This window comes from Rhineura floridana, chromosome 1, assembly GCF_030035675.1.
Source record: "Rhineura floridana isolate rRhiFlo1 chromosome 1, rRhiFlo1.hap2, whole genome shotgun sequence".
Lineage (NCBI taxonomy): Eukaryota > Metazoa > Chordata > Lepidosauria > Squamata > Rhineuridae > Rhineura > Rhineura floridana.
In genome coordinates, this window is record NC_084480.1 from 206,224,002 (window position 1) to 206,246,154 (window position 22,153).

General features: G+C 48.1%; 1 protein-coding gene across 1 annotated transcript; it reads right to left on the reverse strand.

The window, feature by feature from the left end:
* Positions 1–488: 488 nt before the first annotated feature.
* FOXF2 (forkhead box F2) lies at positions 489–10,099 on the reverse strand. Its single transcript, XM_061586008.1, has 2 exons — positions 9,127–10,099; positions 489–1,057 (listed from the first exon to the last, which is right to left on the reverse strand). The coding sequence occupies exons 1-2, from the start codon at positions 10,097–10,099 to the stop codon at positions 888–890; spliced, it is 1,143 nt and encodes a 380-aa protein (XP_061441992.1). The 3' UTR covers positions 489–887.
* Positions 10,100–22,153: the final 12,054 nt, after the last annotated feature.

Sequence of the window (22,153 nt, forward strand, 5' to 3'; positions counted from 1 at the left end):
TGGTGGGCGCTGCAGTCACTCCCTTCTGCCCTTTCACCCAAACACATACACAAAGGAAACAGGAGCCCTTTGCCTACAGCTTGAGCTGACTGCAGCCCGATCCTAAGCATGCTTTCCTCTGAGGGAGGTCTTACTGAGTTCAAGTGAGGCTTGCTGCGCAATCCTATACAGAAACAACAGAGCCTTGTGGCAACCTAATTTTTTTTGTTTTGTTTTTAGCATTATTATGCCATGGACCTTTTTGGACTAGGCCTCGGACTCTTATTACACAGAGGCAGAAAATAGGTATTGGATTGCGGCCCCATTATCTTGTAGATCTTTTCAAGGCTAAGCCTTCCCGGAAGTAAGACCCATTCAACTCGATGGGATTTAAGTCTGAGTGGATATGCGCAGAACTGCGCTGGAAAGCTGCTTTCTTGAGCATAGGCCTCATTGAACTTGGTGGGGTAGGATTTAGTTCCACCTTAGCATGGATAGGATGGACCTGGAATGCTATGCACATTTCTCTGGGGCTAAGGCTGCTATCCTACACGCTCTTAAAATGGGAAGCCCCGCTGAGCTCAGCTGCGCTAATTTCTGGGCGGAGACGTAGAGAATTGCGCTGTAAGTCCCATTGAACTCAGCGGGACGGGCTTAGGATCGGGTTTCGCGAGACGGAAAAAGGAGCGTGCGTGCGTCCCACTGGCGCCGCTTCCTTATGCAGGGTTGCTTTGCGGGACTGGTGTGCTGTACTTACGAAGGAAAGCTAGACGAGAGCAGCGCTGAACTCCGGGACTTCTTCCGCGCGAGTCCTCCTGCTGCGTGTGATCTTCTGAGCGAGTCTTTGGGCCTTTTCCTCTTGCCCTTCCCCCCAGATCTTCTTTCAATACGGCTCCCAAGGTCAGTGTTCACATCACGCAGGGCTTAATGTCTTGGCAGACGCTTTGGTGGTGATGGTGGTGGTGATAGTAGGAGCCGCTGGCCGACGGGTGGAAGGAAGAGATGCCGTTGAAATTGAGGACGAAATCTTTCCTGTCACACACCGGAGAGGGGTGATGCTGGTATCGAGGCAGCCCCACTGTGGAGGAAGCGAGAAAGAGGGCGAGTCCACAAAACAGCTCGAGCGGTTCCCCGGGAGAAGCCAGTATGTGCGGGGTAGCGTAGTAGCAAAGTGTGAGGCAGGGAGACCCTGTTTCAAAATCCCCATTTCCAGAGTGAACTTCCGCGCGGTTTTTCACTATCTCTCAGGCTAACCTACCTCACAAGGTTGCTAGGAACATAACAGAGCGGGGGGGGGAGGCAGAATCATGTAAGCCGTCTTCAGCTCGTTGGAAGGAAGGCGGGCTATAATTGTAATAAATATAGCGACAGTCAGAAGAATACAAGTCTTTAAAGGATCTGTGGCTGTAGGAATCTACGGGTGGTTTTCTTCCTAGAAGCAACCAAAAGTTTGCTTTATTTCATTTTTTAAAAGCAAGGTCTTGACTTGGCCGGGACTGTGACCTTACTCCCTTTTTAAATTTTCCTATGAACGTTGAAAATTCCCACTGCCCGGCAATCGATCCACCCATGGGGCAGGTGTAACAAACTGCCTTCAGGGCTACCCACAGTGCAATCCTATGCACCTTTAATCTGAAGTAAGTCCCGCTGTGTTTAATGAAATTTACTCCGTGGTAAATGTGGATAGAACTGCAGCCTGGGATAAGTAGATCACTGTCCCATTTACCTCGATCGGTTTAATCCTAGGTACTCTGGGCCGGTGCGCTAGTTTGTGCACAGTTCAGTAAAATGGGGAATTCTGCACTGTAAATGGATTGCGATCCAATATTGTCTCATTTCAGTAATCCCAATCCTAACAACAACTTGCTTTGAAGTAAAGCACCTTGATTTTAAAAGGAGCTTCCTTCCACCGTCAACATTCAGCCGCAGTCATATTACTAACCTTCCCGCTCCCCCTTCATGGGAGAGAAATGCTGAACCAGAAATTAGGGACAGAACAGAATCGACCTGAGTTGTGGCAGCCATTGATCGCCTTTCAGAAGTTGCTCGCACAGGCGGTTGACATCACAAAAAGCTTGTAACAGCAAAATGTAACCGTCCTCAATAAAAGTTACAGTAGGGCTGAAAGCCTCCGGGTCGTGTTCCTATTACTGTTGTGAGGCATAATGGGAGATACGAAGGGCCCCACTTACTTTGAGAGAGAACATTTCAAACCTGCGGGACTCAATGAACCCCCCCCCTCTCTCTCTCACACACACACGGCAAATGACTGAGCTGTGGCAGGATTTCGTGTATTCAAGGTAAGCTCGAATCGCCACCTGTACTGGGATAATACAGGTTGTCAGAAACGACAGGATTTTACACATTGATTGTTTCGAAGAAAGCCCTGATGATATCAAAGCAAAGTTGATAACCCAGCCTCAATATAGGCTGCTGCATGAAATCCTGGGGGGAATCTGACATTTATTCCAACAAAACCCTCCCTGGGCCAGGTTCCTCCGAATCCACAGAAAGGCTCACATCAGCAGGGTGAGGGGCTTGGAAAAGGCAGGAAACCTCAGTCAAGATTTCGGCCCAGGGCTTTGCCAATGAAGGATGTGGTGGCGCTGGATTGAAATGCAGAAGTGAATGCGTAGGAAGTCGCGGCGCATTCTCATCCGCCATACCTCTTGCCAACTCTGCGCAGCGACAGGGACGCAATCCACAACCTAGTTAAAGCGAACTCCTTGAATTTAGTTAACTGTCCATGCGGATCTTAAACGTCTCGAGTGAGAGAACGAATGGGATCCCCCTCTTCCCCCAGTAAACAACATGCTTGTGGTATTTCTGGAATCTGTAGAATAACAACCCTCCAGGAACTAACGTGGCGATTCTAAACAAACGGCTTGGAAACTACGGTGTCAACTGAGGGTGGCGGCTGTAGTCCCTGAGAGCACACTGGCTTGGCAGCAAGCCCCATTAAACTCAGCAAACCCGCAAGGGCTCGGCCTGTAAGATGTGGACGCCGATTAGTTTACATCGATGTAACCACTAGATGGATCCGGCCGCAGTGGTCAGCTCAAAGTGGCCTGGCACGGGAACGCGGAGGCTTCCTTCTAGCCAGCCTTGCCTTCCACCCAGAAATGCGGTTGGGTGTCGATGTTTTGGGGGGAAACAAACCACGATCCATACCTTCCTAGTTCGCGGCAGTTCACTAGGGCTCCGGCTCCGAACTTGACTCCAGTGACTGTGAGTGAGCTCCAGAGCAATAGATCCATGGCCCTGGAAATGCAGAAGAGCCCCTGGGCATTGTCACAATGCCTTTCTGTCTTTCTTTGTTCCAGGTAAAGAATCCTGGCGGGAGGGGTAATTTGCCAGTCGGGGCTGTGGTTTCTAGGGCAGAGACCGTGTCTTGCAGGTAGACATGGCCCCCTCCCCATGCCGAAGCCTGCACGGGTCGGGAAAGAAGGGCGTCGCTGATACACCGCCCCATAACTAATATTGGCCGACCTGTTAAAAAGTTGTTTTAGCAGAGATTTTTATTTACTTATTTATTACATTTATACCCCGCCTTTCTTTTCATGCTAAAAACCCAAAGCGGCTTACATATGGTTCCCAGGCGGTCTCCCATCCAGGCACTGACCAGGCCTGACCCTGTTTAGCTTCATCAGGGAACTGGCCTCATGTGCCTTCAGACCATAGCCTGGGACCAGATTTTGAGGTTGGAAAAAGAATGCTCCCTTTTTTTTCGGGGGAGAGGATGGCTGAGAGAGGAAAAGTGGAGAATCCCCCGGCTAATTTTCTCCACATGCTCCCTCCCCCAACACTTCCCTCCCTGTTAATCCAGCTGGCTGCGGAGTAGTGGTTAGAATGCCCCTGTCTCTATCTCCCCCGCCTGCCCTTCTGCTCACCCCGGAGCGGACCCTTTGGCAAAAGCGATTATTTCTCTGGATTTCTAATAACCCGCCTGGGATGCTCATAATGAAACCAGCGCGCTTTATTGCAACCCTGATTCCATCAGTTGGACTTCGTTTAACAGTGTGCGAAAAGTCCGGCTCCCTCCTCCTCCCCCTTCTCTGTTCCCCTCTAAGCCTCCGAAAGAAGCGACCTCTGTTTTCAATCTTGCTCGGCCTTTCTAGGGGAGGGAGGGCTGGAGGCTCAGAAGAGGCCGGGATTTAACATCTCCTCGGCGCTAAACGGTGCATGATTTGACGCGGCTTTATTGACCGATACAAATCAATTGGAACGGAAAATACTCCACTTGCAGGTCGTAAAACAGCGCCTGCGCAGCGCCTGGTATTGAGCGCGGGGCGGAGACCTTCACAACGCGGAACTTTTGTTACCGGTTGCGATGTCTGCCAGGATTTTAAACCAGGGGATTCATTTATGGTCCTGATCCCTAAACATATTTCCTTGGTTGTGCAGTGCCACTCTTCTGGGCAGGAAGTAGGCGGTGATCCTGGTAAGTCGAAGGACCCTCCCTTGCAAATCAATGCGGTTTCCTTCGAGCGGGCGAGTTGGCGGGGGAGGGGAGGCATCTTGGGCTGGGCTTCTGCCCCTCCGTCTCATACCCCTGTGGTGCACCCTTTTACGGAAATGTCATTTTACCTTTAGTTTTGCATAGAGCTGTACTACCAAACCTCACCGTTGGTTTCAACGCTGTAATAAAATGCTCATTTGGGGCTGCACTGTGGGATTGGGGACCTTGTGGTCCTCCAGCGGTTGCCCGACTACAACTCCCATCATCCCTGACCATTAGCCATGCTGGGCGGGGCTGACGGGAGTGACAGTCCAACAGCATCTGGAGGGCCACAGGGCTCCCATCCCTGGCTTGGTTGAATTTAATGTAGTGAGATTTCCTTCCCAGGGACTATGCCTAGGATTGCTGTGTTTACTTCCAAGGAGATGTGTTTGCATCTTTCCTCTTTCTTTTGTTCCTGTTATTTTCCTAATTCTGTAAATATTTTCAGATGTTTCTTGATTAGATTCAGCGCCCCCCGCCCTTCAGATAAAAAGTGTTTTATTCAGATGAGGTTTAGGAAACTCTACTGTCATTGCTGTAGCACAGCCTTTCCCAACCAGTGTGCCTCCAGATGTTGTTGGACCACAACTCCCATCTTTCCTGACCATTGGCAATGCTGGCTGAGACTGATGGGAGTTGTGGTCCAACAACATCTGGAGGCACACTGGTTGGGAAAGGCTGCTGTAGCAGGTTATTTATTTTTGAGCAGTCCCATTGACTGCCTACCCCGGAGTAATTAGGTATGCAATCCTGCAGGACGTTAAGGCGATTAGATTCCTTAGTCCTCAACGGGATCTAAGTATCCCAAAGGGTGAGCAGAAAGCCCAGCCCAACCGATCGTTGCCGACGCCCGAAGGCTGGCTGAAGGCAGCCGACAGTTCCCGCTAAGGCTACAGTCCTGGAACTTACTTCTGAGTAGGCAGACGTGGATAGGATTGGACTGTCGAGGTGTTTAAGAGGGGGTGCTGTTCGGCTTTCACCGGGTTGTGAGTCGGGCTGCCTCCTCTACTCCCAGACAACGAATAGTCAAAACTGCCCAAAAATTCAGGGGAAAATAATCTTGAAGCGGAAGTAAGATACATCCTTCTGAACGAGTGCGTGTTCAGGAATCGATTGGATAATTCAGAGAATGAATGCAATCCTTTAAAAAAAAACCAAGGAAAGGGTCGTTTTAAAGAAGAAAACTGGGTGTGTTCAGGTGTGGAAACTGGTCGATCCTAAGGAGAGAGAGGGTCTGCTTTTAAGTTGCGTCTCTCCCAATTCCTTACCGAGCAGTTAAAGTCCCATTTACACTCAATGGACTTCCCGTCCGTCCAGCCTAGAGCCCATCAAAGTCAATGGCTGAACTGTATTGGGAATCAGCATCGAGGGGTAGTTAGGATCCGCGACGAAAATAAAATAAAAGCGATGGCCCTGCCTGAAACCAAGGTCTCTAGCCTAACCTCCCTCCAGGTCGCTTTCGTCCAACTCTGTTCTCTTCCTCTCACTTCAACAAAGCAAAACAAAAACAAAAACAAAACTTCCAGAGATCCTTCTGTAATCATTTCCACTAGGGAAGGACTCCACGTTTCAGATCCCAAGCTAAAAAAGAAGGTTATTTGGGGGCCGGGCCGGGCCGTGTGTGTGTGTGGGGGGGAGCTGAGAAAAGGATTCGGCAGATGATTGACAGCAGGTCGCCGACAAGAAAACCGAGGCAGTGGACAAGGTCGTCTGTATTTGTTACTTGTTGAAATTCCCATAAAATTGAACAAGACCTCGCTCTCATCTGGGTTAAGTCAAGCTGCAATCCCCTTCGGTGTGGTCCAGCCCAGACTGTCTTTGTTTAGTTAACCTCCGAGACCCACGTTTAAAAGGGCTATTTGGAAAATTTCCCCCGTAAGAGCCCAACATCTTTTACCCATTTCGATGCCTTATTTTCGCCTCTGTCGGTCTCTTCCACCCAGATTTCTAAAAAGCCACACATATATACGTATGTATTAAAAACCAACGTACTGCGAAGAGAGGAAAACAGAGCATTTCCTTCCAGTTATAGAAATTGGGCTGAATCTTATGTTAGCACCTTCTTTTGCATTTTGAAAGAAAATCCAAATAGATTTATCCTCCCTCCACCACCTCCCCATCCGCGTCTCTGAGGGGTATGCAGGTAATATTTCACCCTCTTTTCCAATTAGACCGCTATAAACCTCAAGCGTATTTTTGCTTCCAATGGCAAGACTCGCTTTGTGATTTGTTAAAGTGATTTGTTTTCTCAGGACTGATAATTTTTTTAAAAAAGAACCTTCCGTGGAATAAAGTTGTGACCTAGAATGTTTGCTAAATTTTTAGCAATTTTTTTATAAAAAGGGGACACGATCCAGCCAAAGTGAAGCACTGTTCCGCTGATTTGGGTAGGAGAGGTTTAAGCAGACGTTTAACCTCCCCGTTGAAGTCAATGTGTAAAAGTGCGAAACTCTGGTTGGATTGTCCCCTTCTTCACAGATTCTTCACAGTAGCTGTAGGGATAGATAGATAGATAGATAGATAGATAGATAGATAGATAGATAGATAGATAGATAGATAGATAGATAGATAGATAGATAGATAGATAGATAGATAGATAGTCCACAGCGCGATCCTAACTATGCTTACACAGAAGTAAGTTCTATTAAGTTGAAAGGGAAAGGGCTTCAAATCCTAACCAAATAACCATAAGAAAAGTATATGTATTATTTAGGATTGCAGCCATAGTCTTTTAAAACCCGACCCCTGACATATCTTCTCGGGAGTAAGCCCCGCTGAACTCAGTGAAGCTGTTTCCAAACTCAGCCTGCAATCCAACACAGGGCTTACCTGGGAGTAAGCGTCATTGACCACGGTGGGACTTACCGTTGAAAACACATGCATAAACATGGGCTGCACATGGGCTTAGAATAGCAGTCTCCGAATACTGATGAATACTAATCGTTACAAGACCCAAGAAAGCCCCCTGTCGGTATTTTAGAGGGAGGGGAAGGAACTCTTTGGCTAAACTTTAATCTAGACCTAATAATCATAATCATAACAACTCTGGAGTTGATTAAATTGCAGTGCCGAGCAAGCGACTGGTTGCTATGATAGGGGCTCAAATTTAAATAAGATTATGATCAATAATGTAGCAAGGTAAATATATATATATATATATTTCGACTTAAACAGTTTGAACCTGGCTTTACGTCAGAAGAATGGCCTGGAGCTATATTCTTTTAGAGGGGAAAACATTATCTATCTCTTCGGCAACCCCGCCCCCACCCCCGATTGCCCGATTGCTGCTCTACTTCTGTTCGAACAATAGGTCTATTTTCCCCCCTGGAAGCAGCTTTTGTTTTCTCACGTCAAAGCGGGTGTTTTCAGAGAAAACATCAGGGAGACCGAGCATCGGGGCTTGTTATTGAGGCAGCGTTATCTGACAGCTACAACTTTAACCTGAGCGAGTGGAGGGGGTTATTTTGTATTTCTTCCCATCCACCCCCACTCCCGCGAAGAACTTTTTTTAAAAAAAAATCCTTCCCACGATTTCGCAACAGCGATAGGAGAAAATTTCCCTCAAAACCCCACAATCTAATCTACATATCTAGATCTAAATATGTACACGCACACTGCAGATGAGACATGCACGATCTTGAGGTTAGGGTGACGGGGCCATCTGAGATCCCGATCCAAAACCTTCTTTGATTTCATAGCCACTTACTTCTAAGTAGGCGTGCTTAGGATCACTGCCAGTAGGTACCCTCAAATATTCAGCCACTTTTCTGCCAAGGGTTTCGCTTTCAGAAACCGAAGCAGCTGTCCAGTGCTTCCCCTCCTTTTCCTTCAAGGATCCAACATTTTTGGCACATTTTTAAAAAACGAATTTACACCCCCTCCATAACATCTTCTGTAGATCCATGCTTTAACTACTGCAAAGACGCGAGACATCACAGCCGGCCTATCTAAACGACTTCTGCTTAGAATAAATCCTGTTGATTCCAGTGGCCTTTCCTTCCAAGTAAGCCTGCACGGGACCTCAAAGCCAATCTCATCTCAATGCTCAAGATCGATTCGCAGAAATAGAAACAATTATCTCCTGATAATTGACCCACAGTTTCTCAAGGGGACTGACACCCTAGCTTAAAGAGTGTGTGTTTTGGGGAAGGTGGGGAGAGTCTATACCTTTAGTAGCCTGACTGCAAGTCCAAAAAGTTAAATTTAAACACCTTACTCCATTGTTCTTTTTGATTTCAAGCGAATAGATTCTTTTTAATCACATCTGCCCATTGCCTGAACCCTGCTCGCCCTTAAACGTCCCAGATCAGAATCCCAGGTAAGCAGGAGAATGCACTTTCAAGAGACTAGATCTCAAGCCAGTCAAGTAAGTGGCAATGAAATCCTCAGGTGGGAGCGAGGCTGTTGCTCAGCCGAACCTTCCTTTGAAGAAGTTACAGGACTCTGCAGAGCCAGTATCTATCTATCTATCTATCTATCTATCTATCTATCTATCTATCTATCTATCTATCTATCTATCTATCTATCTATCTATCTATCTATCTATCTATCTATCCCAGCAGGTCGAACGGGCTGGCGAGGGTGGGCAAAGGTGCGGAGGGTGGTGCACCTGTGTGTCTTTGGGGAGGGGGGGTTCGCTTTGGTACCTGAGAGGTCTTCCCTGCCGTTCTGGTGCAGGTAGCTTTGCTCCAGCGAGTAGGAGGCCACTCCGGAGTGGATGCCCGTGGAGGCCGTGGGGGTGGGCGGCTGCAGGCCCTGCTGCTTGAGATAGGGCGAGGCCGCCGAGGAGGTCCAGTGTCCAGCGGGGCTACCATAGGGCGAGTGACACTCGATGGAGCTGGCCATGGCCGGCGAGGAGGGCACGGGGCTGCTGCTGCTGTCCGGCCCGTAATCGGCGCCGCCGCCGTTGGAAGGGACCGGGCAGCTGGCCATGTAAGTGGAGCCCGGGTTGGGCGACATGTGCGGGACGTGATGGGCCTCGTAGGCGCCGGCCTGCATCACGTCCAGGGGGTTGTAGCCGTTGGGGTGGCAACCCAGCGGGGCTGCGGGGGGCGCTTGGAAGTCGAAGCCCTGAGGGAGGAAGCCCAGGCCGTTCACCATGCGGTGGTACATAGTGGGCTTGAGCGCCTGGCATTTCCTTCGGAAGCCCCTCGGGCGCCGTCGAAAGGAGCCTTCTTCGAACATAAACTCGCTGGCCGGGTCGATTGTCCAGTAGTGGCCCTTTCCGGGTCGGCCCAGACCTTTGGGCAGCTTGATGAAGCACTCGTTGAGCGAGAGGTTGTGGCGCACCGAGTTCTTCCAGCCCTGGTAAGCGCCCCGAAAGAAAGGGAAGCGTGCCTGCAGGAACTGGTAGATCTCGCTCAGAGTCAGCCGCTTGGACGGCGAGCTCTGGATGGCCATAACGATCAGCGCGATGTACGAATAGGGCGGCTTCTCCGGGCGCCGTAGCCCTGAGCTGGCTTTCTTTGCTTTCGACGGCGCGGACGCGGAAGCGTTGCTGCTGCTGCTGTGGTTGCTGCTGCTGTTGCTGGGCGACTCCAGGGCGGAGGGCGGCGGCGGCGGCTGCTGGCTCATCAAGGCCGGGCTGCGAGGCACCGGGCCCCCGATCTCGGAGCTCATGGAGGCTGCTCCTCCTGGGCCACCTCCTCAGCGATCTGGAAGCGGCGCCCTGAGCATCCCTCCCTCCCTTCTTCCTTGCGCAAGCCTCTCTCTCTCGCTCTCCGTTTCACACACGCGCAGCGCTCCCTCCCCCCTCCCTCCCCTGTCTGACCCCCTCCTCCCTCTCCTCGCCGATTCAGGAGCCTTCAGTTCTCTCTAGCTCTCCGGCTCCGCTGTCTGCCCCCCACCTGGTGGCCATCCTGAAGCCTTTAAAGAAGAGGAAATCCACAAAAACCCCTCGCCGCTTTTGCGTAAAGGCAGAACAGCCAAACAGAATCCGCGGACGCCTATCAGGACTTGAAATCTGTCGCCTGCTCGAGGAACTCCCCCCTCCCCTTTCCTTAAATCTCCTTTCCCATTGAGTCTATCCCAAAACTCAGCCCGGGGAGGGGGGGGCGCAGCTCCGCTCCAGCTGGCCTCTGTCCACCCCCGCCTCCAGTCCTGCGGGCTCCCCGCTGAGGCTCCAGATCCCTCTGGCTGCCATCTTCGGTACGCGTAATGACGCCATCCATCACATTGCCCTCAGACAGTTGCTAAGCCTCCTAGCCACACGCTCAGCACCAGACTCCGAAGGTAATGTGCGGATCGCTCCGCTTCTCCTTCCCTCTTCCTGGCATGATAAATGCCAGCGATCTTGGATCGCTCAAAGGAATGTATTGGGATTTACTTTTTTTTTTTTTTTTGCGACAGGAAGAATTACAGTCCTGAGGTTGAATGCGAATGTGTGTGTATGTGTGTTTGGGTAAATCCACACTATTTAGGTTTTTGGATTTAAACCTCTAAGCACATATCCCTGCCTTATCCTGCACAGTGGGTCAGATTTCACACTTCAGTAAAAGCAGGAACCTAGCAATCAGTGGGATTTATTCCCAGCGCATTTCCTTGAAAAGAAATCTTATTGATTGCTCTGCCTGCTATGCTTACTTTAGTGTGCAATCCTAACCCACTTGAAAGGGCAATGAGAAATTAGTCAGCAAGGACGGGGCTTGCAGGTTCATAGCCCGATCCAGGAACTTTGATTGAGAAGAAACAGATATTGCCAAACACCGCCATCCAAAAAGCCTGGACCCCCATGAACTAGCGGCCTCGGAGTGCCTACAGAGAGTGCACGCCCACCCGCATCAACGGCGGGATCCTTATTCAGGTCTGTAAGAGTGCGCAACAGCACATCCTACTCCTAAAAACTGCAATGCATTTGGGAAATGTTAGAAGAACTGAGGAGGCCTTTTCTAGTTTTACAAATCCGATGCGGGTTGCTTCTAGTACCAGACCTCGGAGATAAGGCCCCGTTAGTCCCATTTTACGGATAGGGAACCCCAGAGGTTTGACCAAGTATACCCAGAATCCATGCCGGAGAAGACCATTCAGAAATCTGACCGTGTACTGCGGTTCTCTTTTTCGTCTGTTCTTTTGATCCTTTTATATGTGGCTATACAGGAATTTCGAGATAGCAGTGCTGCTGTTTGCAGCGTGGTAATCTACAGAGGGGGAATATTTGTCTGCCTGGGGTGGGGGGTAGGGGAGGGAGCGGGAGAGATGCCGCTCAGCAGGCTAATTTCCAATGAAAAACCATATGCTCATGCGCAGGTTTAGTTGAGGAGTTTATTTCAAAACTACAGTCTGATCAAGAAGGCATTCAAGCCAATTGTGGATTATCACCCCCACAGGCGCTTTTTTCCTGCCCCCCCATTTCACGGATCCTCTCAGCAACTCATAGGGAGTGGGTATGAAATACATCAGTTTTTCCATCGTTTTAACAGTGTGCTTGTCTTTAGAGCCACACGCTTCAATGAGGTAAAAGTCACTGTTTATTTCCATTTTACAGATATTATTTATATATTACATTTATACCCCGCCTTTCTTTTCATGATAGAAACCCAAGTCGGCTTACATATGGTTCCCAGGCGGTCTCCCATCCAAGCACTGACCAGACCTGACCCAGAGCTGGCCTCATGTACCTTCAGACCCTGGGACACAGTCTGACAGCGACTGTCCAGTCCAGTCCAGTGATCCGAGGATCAGAACTGGGTTTTAAGCCGATGTGTTTCCTAGCTCCAAACCCACAAGATTTCTCTGTTCTGATTCTCAAATACAAAACCATAATTCAAAAATAAAGTGTGTAGGGTGGGAATGGATTGGTTCGATACCAGGAGAACTGCATCCCTCATTCCTTGAGGGGGCAGACCTGTCACCGGGATGTCCCCCTGCTAGTGTTAGTGGCCTCACATAATGAATACGCCTTCACAAATAAAAGAAAATAACTAAGTTTAACAAAAACAACCTTGCATCTAGAAAGCTAGCTATCGGGAAGGCTAGGCTAGCTTTCTTTCTGGCACACCAATTTTCTTTGTGGGGTGATTGCTTTTTATTTTGGGAGGGTGCTTGGAGAGTTTTCAAACGCCTCCCCCCCCCGCCGCCGCCTGAAGTGGTACAGCCCAGACCCAGGTTTGCCACCTCGGTGAGAATCGGGCCTCAGCGTTGGTGGCGCTTTGCTGAGCTGCCTTTCGGAGAGGAGGGAGGGGGAGAGGAGGGACTGCTGGTCTCAGACAGTGACCTGGAGCTGAGTGGAAGCAGGCTTTTTCCATCAACCCTCTGCCTGGCTGATACCACCCACCGAGCCCAAGTGTCAGTTTACCGCCCTGAGCCGGGCTCCTTTTCCCTAAGCTCCGCCAGTAATTAGACAAAGCAAAGCTAAATTAACTGAACAGGCGTCGACAGCTTCCTCCAGATCACCGCCGCTCGGTCCCCGGGAAGAGGGCCCAAAAATGGCTTGATTGTACCTGAAAATCAGCTAAGAAAACATGACTAAGCTCGACAATGTTTATGACACAATTTAAGCCGAAGACTTTTTTTTAGTGCAGTGGGACTCCCGGGAGGGGGATCGCCGCCCTGTCACTAGGAATTGTTTACCTTGCCGTCTAGAGAGGAGGGGGTCCTCCGTTCCCACAGCCCACAGGTGCCACGACGTGGCTGATGCCTTCGGAGAATTTCAAACCCCACCAAGTTTCAAACATTTTCTTTGCAACAACATTCTCCTTCCCCAGGCCTGGTCCGTGAATGACACCCGAGTTCCTTCCTTCTTCCTCCGGTGACCTTTTGCTTCAACGGATCGCTTCCTTGGCAAAGGGCATCTCAAATCCTCGAAAAGGTTCAGGAGAAGGGAGGCATTTGCCCTGAAATTGCCCCAAACTGTTAACAATCTTATTCAGACTATTTCTTTTAAACCATAATGGGAGTGGTGTGTGTGTGTGCAGCGGTGGACGGGTGGATGGACGCTCGGAGCATCACGAATTTTCACCTTCGTGGTCTTTATAAAAAGCAAAATCATAACATCATAGTTTGTGATTTTCTGCAACCAGTACTAGTGACTTAAAAACGTGCCCATATGCTTTCCCTGGTTGGTTTCCCGTCTTTCGCCAGCCCGCCCTCTGTGGTGTTTCCCGAATCAAATTTTAGATTGTAACCTCCTCGGGGCAGGGACCTGTGCTCCTATACGTTGATGGCGTTATATTGCTTACTGAGGCCGAACTCTTAGACACACCTACAAGGGACAAATTCTGTGAGGCTTACTTCCGAGTAAACATATATCGCATTGTGCTGTTACTCAGCTTTCAACAATAAGGATCGATTTGCATAGGGATATTCTGGATCTGGGAAGCTCAGCCGGTGGGACAGATGACCTTTAATGTTCATTTGCAGTGAACGATTTACAGTTCTGGGCTCGCTCTTTCTCCAAATGCAAATGTTATTTGCACTGTTTGTATCGCAGAGTTGAGTCAAGCAAAACACCGAAGGATCATAATATTAACTGAATATTATTATAACTGTCATTTCTTTGCAAACTTTTGTGTGTTTAGGCGCGCCCGCGCACACACGCGCACACATACATATAAAAGGGGAGGGGACACTGAGATGAATGCAAACCTAGTGGAAGGAAACCAATTTGGAAGCAGGCAAGGGAGCTTACTCCAGGCACCCCAATCACAAAGGCATTTATTTGGGCAACACCCATTGTTTTCAGTTTCCTGCGAGCGCGTTGAGAGTCCGGATGTTCTTAGGACAGTGACCCCTGCAGTTTTAACAATCCTGGTTGGAGAATATAAAAAGGGGGATTTTTCTCCTCATTCTTTTAAAGCTTATCACCTATGGAGCAAAGATTCTAACAGATGTTGCAGGGAGAATCTCCATGTTTATTCTGAATTAAATACACCCAAAGTGGAGGAGGGAAGAGGAGATCTTTGTTTTGGTGAGATCTTCGCATTTCCTTCCAAAAAGTCCTGCCCGGCTCCCAGCCCAATCAATGCCTGTTTACTAGGAAGTCCCATTAAATTCGGCGGGGCTTATTTTCCAATAAGCTCACCTAAAATTGGAGCAAGGGGCTTCCAAAGGCGTAATCATGCAAGTCTCTTGCGGGGGGGAGAGGGAGACCCTTATGGAACCTTAAAAACTAACAGATCGATTGGGTACCGGCTAGGAAATAAGCCCGGTTGAACTCATTGGGTCTTACTTCTAAGAAAATACGTTGAGGATCGAGGCGTTAGAAGAAGCGCACACACGATTTCGATATACCTTATTGTTAAGTGATAATGTTGTAAAGGCTACAGACCTAAATATACCTACCTGGAAGTAAACTCATCGCAACCAGCGAGACTTACTTCTGAGTAACTACAGCGGCTATAAGATAAAGCTCCGCCACTACCGAGGTCTCAAAACGGTCTCTAGACCTATTTATCAGCCGTTTCTGACTGTGCCCGCACCGAGTAGACGAGAGACGACAAGAGGTCTTCCAGTCTCTCTTGCGTCCTAGGCGCTAAAGCACAAATGGAAGAAGTCACAGGGATTCGATCTAGTATGCACGAGATCTCCACCCCCGCTTAAGGCGATCCTTCGCTTGGAAGTGTGTGCGCGCGTCTCTCCCTTTTGCTCCTGGACTCGCCCTTGCAGCCAAGCATAAGGAAATCTTTCGAAGAGTAATTTGTTGTTGCGCCGTTGCCGGTGATGACGGTATCACTTTCAAGTGCTGCTGATTAACCAGGAGTCCCGGCGGTGTTTGTTTGGGTTGGGTGTATCACGTTCAAACTTGATCCCGCCTTTGGAAAAAACCAAAATGGTTTGTTTGACCAGAAGAGGCGGAAATGAAACTTTGGGCTGATTTGGTTACTCAGATATTGTTGTTGTATACAACCGCCGTCCTTCTTCTAGGAAATCGCTTCATTATTGCGGGTTTCAGCCCAGAACATGCTAAGTCTCTGCATCTGGGGACTACATAAATAAAATATCGGAGACTAAACCGGTGGTGGAAAAACGAGTCAAATAAGAAAAGCAGGCATGTGATGGTATCCTAGAAGCTTTCTTTCTTTCTTTACCTTCTCTTTCCCAACCACTCTCTTCTTCAGATTCTGCAGAAAGGAAGCGTCCCCTCCCAATTAAAATCTGAGACTGAAGCTGTAAACAAATCCCCTCTTAGGGGGTTTCTTCTTGTAAAAGAAATACATTTTCTCAAACACCTCAGGATCTCTCTTCCCTCTCCTCTCCACTGTCAGCTTCAGGTCATAACAAGATTCAAGTAGATCTGCCCAGGCATCTACTCTGGCAGAAGTAGCTATAGAGCGATTTTTGGGGGGGGGGGCAAAGATGAAACACAGAGGAGGTTAAAGTGAGGAAGTTTGTCTGGTTTGTTTGGTTTAGAAGTGTGTAAGCTCTCTGGTTTCACAGAACACTTCTTCAAGAGGAAGAGAAAAGTAGTAGCATCACATCTAACTTAAAGAATTCAGATTAGGTTACAAGAGATGGCAATAATGGCATTTCTGACATAGTGGGCTGTTGTTTTATATCATGCCACCAGTATGCCACTTTACATAGTAACATAAGAAGACAAAGATCTCTGCTCCAAGAAGGTTACAAAGAAATTTAGGCAGTGTGTGTGGAAAGAGACCAAAGGGAGTGGATGGGGAAAAGCAAGAACCAGATATGAATGTGAGCAAATGCACTACAAGAAATTTGATTATTTTCAGATGGAGATGAGACTGAGTGTCACACAGGGGTGCCTCAACTTTCCTGTCTGCAATATGGGGATATAATGATAAAGATGGTGCTGGACTAAGATTTTGTGGTTGTTAGTGAAATGACTAGGTGAAGCACCTTGAGACCTTAGGAAAAGCACCATACAAATACTATTAAGATCTCATGACTTAATAACCTCTTTTCTGTTGTGTAAATTTGTATAGATATTAGCAGAGAAAGTCAATGGTCTGAAATGCCTGTGTGCCATTGTGTGCGTTTACCTAAGGAAGGGAGTAGAAAAAGAGGAAGGCCAAACAAGAGATGGATTGATTCCATATCGGAAGCCACAGACCTGAATTTACAAGATCTGAGCAGAGTGGTTCATGACAGATGCTCTTGGAGGTCACTGATTCATAGGGTCTCCATAAGTTGTAGTTGACTTGAAGGCACATAACAACAACCACAACCTAAGAAAGCAGGCTTTTACCCTGCATTGAGATCACTGAGACTTCAGACTTAGTAAAATAAGAAAAGCTATTTTATTTATAGAAATACATAGTAGAGAGAAAGGCATACCTAGTTCTAACTAAGTTGGAGGCGCAATGCCCAGGTTTGGGAGTTGCCCTCATGGCTTGTCGGAATTCTATTGAGTTGTGTAGCAGAGCGGAGAGTATTGAGCGAGCTTACGTGTGTGTGTTTGAATCTTTGCTAAGATTCTACCTTCCATGCAAATTAGTCAGACAGAGACTTTAAGCTGTAAAATAAGAAACAACTACTTTATTCTGGAAGTACATGCTTAATAGGAAAGAGTCCTATATCTAGCTAACTAGCTATGTTGGAGTAGTCTGCACTGGTCCCAGTGCAGCTCTCATGCTGGTTGAGAGGGAGAGACAAATGAAAGATGTCTGCTCCCCTCTCGAGAGAGAAGAAGGAACACTGAGAAAGGCGGGAAGGAACTGGGATCAACATTCCTTTGCTTATCAGCCTAGCAGGAAGGGGAGAGACGGCAGAGGATCAAAGGGATAGGTATAGCCTCAACCAGCAAGAGGTCTAGCTCTCTAGCTACCCTTATTAACCCCATGCAGCCTCAACCCACCAAGTTGGGTTGAACCTCATACATTCCAACATGGCTCAGGAGAGATAGAGCAGAGACAAAGGTGTCTCCTCTCTCTCGGACAGTTGAATAAGAGAAGAAGGGAAGGGCGGAAGGAGGTAAGCTTCCCTAAGCATATCAGTCTAACAACTGAAGTCAGTCAGAGCATCACAGGTAAAGGTAGACAAGCCTAGCCATCTGGAGGACCCTAACTCTATCTCCCTTCTGGAACATAAACAAACGAACAAAACAGGAGTTGCTCTTGCCCCACTTCCAACACCCCTTCTCAACAGAGTGTTTAGTTCAGCCCACAAGGTCCATCTTGTCTCACAGCTTGCAATGTCATGTCTTCTGTTGGACAATACTCCATCTTGAGTAGTCCTCTGCAGTAGGTATCTCTAATGAAATGGTGAACATCTATGTGCTTGGTTTGTGAACTCACTCCTGACTCCATGACTCTGTTGGATCCATGATTGCTTCCCAGTCCTTCTTGGTTGGCGAGCTGGTTTTCTGGCACAGGTATCCCACTACTAACACCACATCTGGCCTGGTAATAGTACTGATATACAGATGTTTTCTGATGGCTTGTCTTGTATCTCTCAACGTTTCTTTTAGCAACTGGCTTTTTCTTGAATTTCCTTTTGTAGCCTACAGCTTTCCTTTCTTGAGGAAGCTCGGTCAGTGTCCAGGTTTTACTTTTGTGTAGCGCTTCCAGCTCTTCCTTGGCTGCCCGCCTCCACCTCTCAGCTTCAGCTTTGGGTAAGGCTTCAAACTCTTTCCAGGTCTCTGGCTCTGGAAGTTCATCTCTCATGTGGTAAACAAATCTCTCTGGTGGTACACCTTTTTGGTGCGTTCAGAGTGTCTGGGTGCTGGTGCTTTGGCTGCCCCTTGTTCTGGCTCAGACTCCTCGCCTTCCTTTGCAGGTGTATTATTGTTATACCTTCTGTTATGGAAGAATAACTCAGCTTCTTCTTCCATTTTGCTGTCATCTGTCATCTGTTCGGTGTGGCACCCCTTCTGGTCAGTGTGCACATTTCCCTTCATCAAAGTGGACAGCTCTGTATAGTCCAACTTAGCCAGTTTTGGGATCTATTACTCTGTATCCTTTCTGAGTTGAAGAATATCCAATGAATATTACTTCCTTGGCAGTGTTGTCAAGTTTTGATCTCTTTTGTTTTGGGATGTGCACAAAGGCCTTGCACCTGAATACACGAAGGTGAGACATGCTCGGTGTCCTATCATGCCATAGTTCAAATGGCGTTTTGTTGGTTGCAGATGTAGGAAGTCGATTCTGCAGGTAGGTGGCAGTAACCGCTGTTTCTCCCCAGTACTTTTGTGGTAACTGTGCATCTTCCAACAAGGAATGAATCATCTGTCCAAGAGTCCAGTTCATGTGTCCTGCAACCCCATTTTGTTCTGGGTTGTAGACAACTGTAGTCTGATGCTCTATGCCTTCCTCACAGAGAAAGTCTTGCATAGCCCTGGACACATATTCTCCTCCATTGTCAGATCTTATAATTTGTGGCTTTCTGCCAAATATGTTGGACACAATTCTGACATAGTCCTTCAATTTTTGCAGTGCTTGACTTTTCTCTTTTAGCAGGTACATTGTAGTACACCTCGAGTAGTCATCTATAAAAGCCAGCATGTATAAATTCCCACCCTGGGATGGCACTTTCATTGGCCCACAAAGATCAGTGTGAATTAATTCTAGAGGCTTTTTAGTTTTCCTCTCACTTTTCTTAGGAAATTTTGGTTTCACACTCTTCATCTTTATACAGCACTCACATCTTTCTGTTCATTTGCACTGTCTCATTTTAATGCCTCTAGCCAAATTCTCTTTCTCTAGAGCACTTACTTTGGCTAAGCTGGGATGTGTCGTGTCCGGGACTGGACTCAGAAACCAGACCAGGTTGTGGAAGCAGTTCAGTCTTTATTAGAGTAATATCCAAACAGAGGCTGCGCCTTCTCATGAAGGAACACAATACACGTGTCCAGCGACATGCAAGAGAGTTGACAGAACAAGGAATCCCAGCCCCCCCTTTCCTTATAAAGGGGGCTTTCTGGTGTGAATTCTCTCAATCCGCCTTAGGGTGCTCTCTTCCCCGCCCCACCTCTCTCTCCCCTTTGCTCGTTTTTGTTTTCTCCGGGTTCGTGGTGAAGGGGGAAGTTCTGCCCCCTCCCCTTCTGAAGATTCTACCTCTGGGATTGGGGAAAGAGGGGGGTGAATGTCATGCCCATCAGGCAGGCTTTTCTCTGGCTGATGAGGGAGTTGAAGTCCCCCTCCTTCTTGTTCTAACAGCTCTGGCTCGGGAAGGGGGGTGAGCGTGGGAAATTCCTGAGCAGAGTCTGTATCTGTGTCTGCTGGAGTTTCAAGGCCTCCCTCCCCCTCTTCACACAACTCTGGGAAAATGATCTCCTCCTCCTCATCTGAAATGCCAGGGTCCCAATCCTGCATCCTGACACCATCCCCTCTCCCATGCTGTGCCCCCCCCACTTGTCGGCTTAGGGCGATGGGGAAATCGTTGATGGAATTCTTCCACTAATTCTGGGGCATGCACATCCCTCTCATTTTCCCAAGATCTGTCAGCTGGCCCATAACCCTTTCAGTGAATTAAGTACTGTAATTGATTACGCCTCCTGCTGGAATCAAGAATCTGTTCCACTTTGAACTCTGGTTGTCCATCTACTAAAATGGGTGCCCCCGGGGCCTCCACGGGTCGTAAATCGCTGGGAGGGGCTGCTTTCGTTAGCAAGGAGCGATCAAACACAGGATGTATTTTGAAAGTAGCTGGCAACTTCAGTCTATAAGCCACGGGATTGATTTGTGCCTCCACTTTGAAAGGCCCCAGTCTCTTATCCTGCAGCTTCCTACACTTGCCCGGCATCTGGAGGAAGCGAGTGGACAACCACACCTGGTCTCCTGGTTGAAGGGAGGCCCCCTCTCTTCGATGTTGATCAGCAATTCATTTATACTCCAGTTTGGCATCGTTTAATTGCTGTTTAAGTACCTGCTGCACGGCCTGTAATTCCTACAGACATTCCCCTGCTGCAGGCACCAGCCCACTTGCTGCACTACTAGGGAAGGCCTTGGGATGGAACCCATAATTAGCAAAGAAGGGTGTCTGTCCAGTGCTAGTATGCAAGGAATTATTATAGGCAAACTCTGCGAAATGCAAATAGGAAACCCAGTCATTTTGTTGATAAGAAACATAACAACGTAAATACTTCTCTAACACGGCGTTCAGTCTCTCCGTCTGCCCGTCCGTCTGGGGATGATGAGCAGATGAAAGTTTTAGCTCCGTCTGCAACTGCTTCCAAACTACTCTCCAAAACTTAGCTGTGAACTGGGTTCCCCGATCTGAGACTAAACTGTTTGGCAACCCATGTAATCGGTAAATTTCCTTTATGAACAGCTTGGCTGTTTCTTTAGCCTCTAAGGCCCCTGGGCAAGGGAGGAAATGTGCCATTTTTGTCAGGGAATCCACGATGACTAATATGGCCGTCATGCCTTGGGACTTCGGCAAATCAGTTATAAAATCCATGGATAGATCCTTCCAGGGTTTGTTCGGAGTAGGGAGGGGCTCCAGCAATCCTGAAGGTCTTCCCGTGTCTGTTTTTGCTCGCATACAGACAGCACAGGATTTTACATAGTTCTCAATGTCTCTGCGCATTTGAGGCCACCAAAAGGCCTTGGCTACATTCTGTATGGTCTTAAAGATGCCAAAGTGCCCAGCTGTGATAGAGTCATGACACTGACACAGGATCCTGAGTCTTAGATTCCCCTTCGGCACATATCTGGCGGCTTTACGCCACAACAGCCCATCTTTCCAATGGAAGTTTACTTCTGGGCCCTGGCTCTGTTCCATCTTCTGGATATACTGTTGCATGCATGGATCCTCCTTTTGTGCCTTTCTGAGCTCTACTTCCCAAGAAGGTTGACATGATCCCAACACCAGCTTCTCTGGCGGAACTACATACTGGGGTTGGTTGTCAATCTCACCTCCTTTGTATTATGGCTGCCTGGACAGAGCATCTGCTCTCTGGTTTTTTGCATGGACATGGTAAGTAATCTTGACGTTAAACCTGGTGAAAAACTGCGACCAACGTATCTGCCTCTGGTTCAACTTCTGGGCCGTCTGTAGGCTCTCCAGGTTCTTGTGGTTTGAACGTACTTCTATCTGATGTTGAGCCCCCTCTAAGTATTGTCTCCAGTTTTGAAAAGAATCCTTAATGGCTAGTAACTCTTTTTCCCACACTGTATAATTTCTCTCAGCATCCTGTAGTTTTCTGGAGAAGTACGCGCAAGGGTGTAGCTCCATTCCTTCCACATTCATCTGTAAGAGAACCCCCCCGATGGCAAAATCTGAAGCATCTGCTTCCACAACAAAAGGGCAGGTAGGGTCAGCAAAACGCAAGATGGACTCAGAGGAAAACTTTCCCTTCAGCTCTTCGAAGGCTCTTGCAGCGTCCTCTGTCCATTGGAATTTGCTTTTCCCCCTTAAGCAGTCAGTGAGAGGGGCTGTTAACCTGGAGAAGCCTGGAATAAACTTTCTGTAGTAGTTGGCAAATCCCAAAAAACGTTGTACATCCTTTTTAGTGGTCGGTTGCCCCCAATCCAGTATACAACTCACTTTTTCTGGATCCATTTCCACTCCTTTTGCTGAGATGCGATATCCAAGAAAGTCCAAAGACGATAGGTCAAATCCACATTTCTCTAACTTAGCATACAGATGGTTCTCTCTCAGTCTTCCCAACACAGTTTTCACATGCTGATCATGGTCTTCTTGGTTCTTTGAAAACACCAGGATATCATCTAAATAACAGATTACGTACTTATCCAAAAGGTCTCTAAACATGTCGTTCATGAACTTTTGAAACACTCCTGGACTTCCACAAAGTCCGAATGGCATTACCAG

What these genes read in the sequence shown, in the direction of transcription:
- FOXF2 (XM_061586008.1), bottom strand. Translation starts at nt 10,099, where the DNA reads ATGAGCTCCGAGATCGGGGGCCCGGTGCCTCGCAGCCCGGCCTTGATG. An exon ending in CGGCAGGGAAGACCTCTCAG is followed by an intron (nt 1,058 to 9,126) that starts GTACCAAAGCGA and finishes CTTCCTCCACAG; the next exon opens with TGGGGCTGCCTCGATACCAG.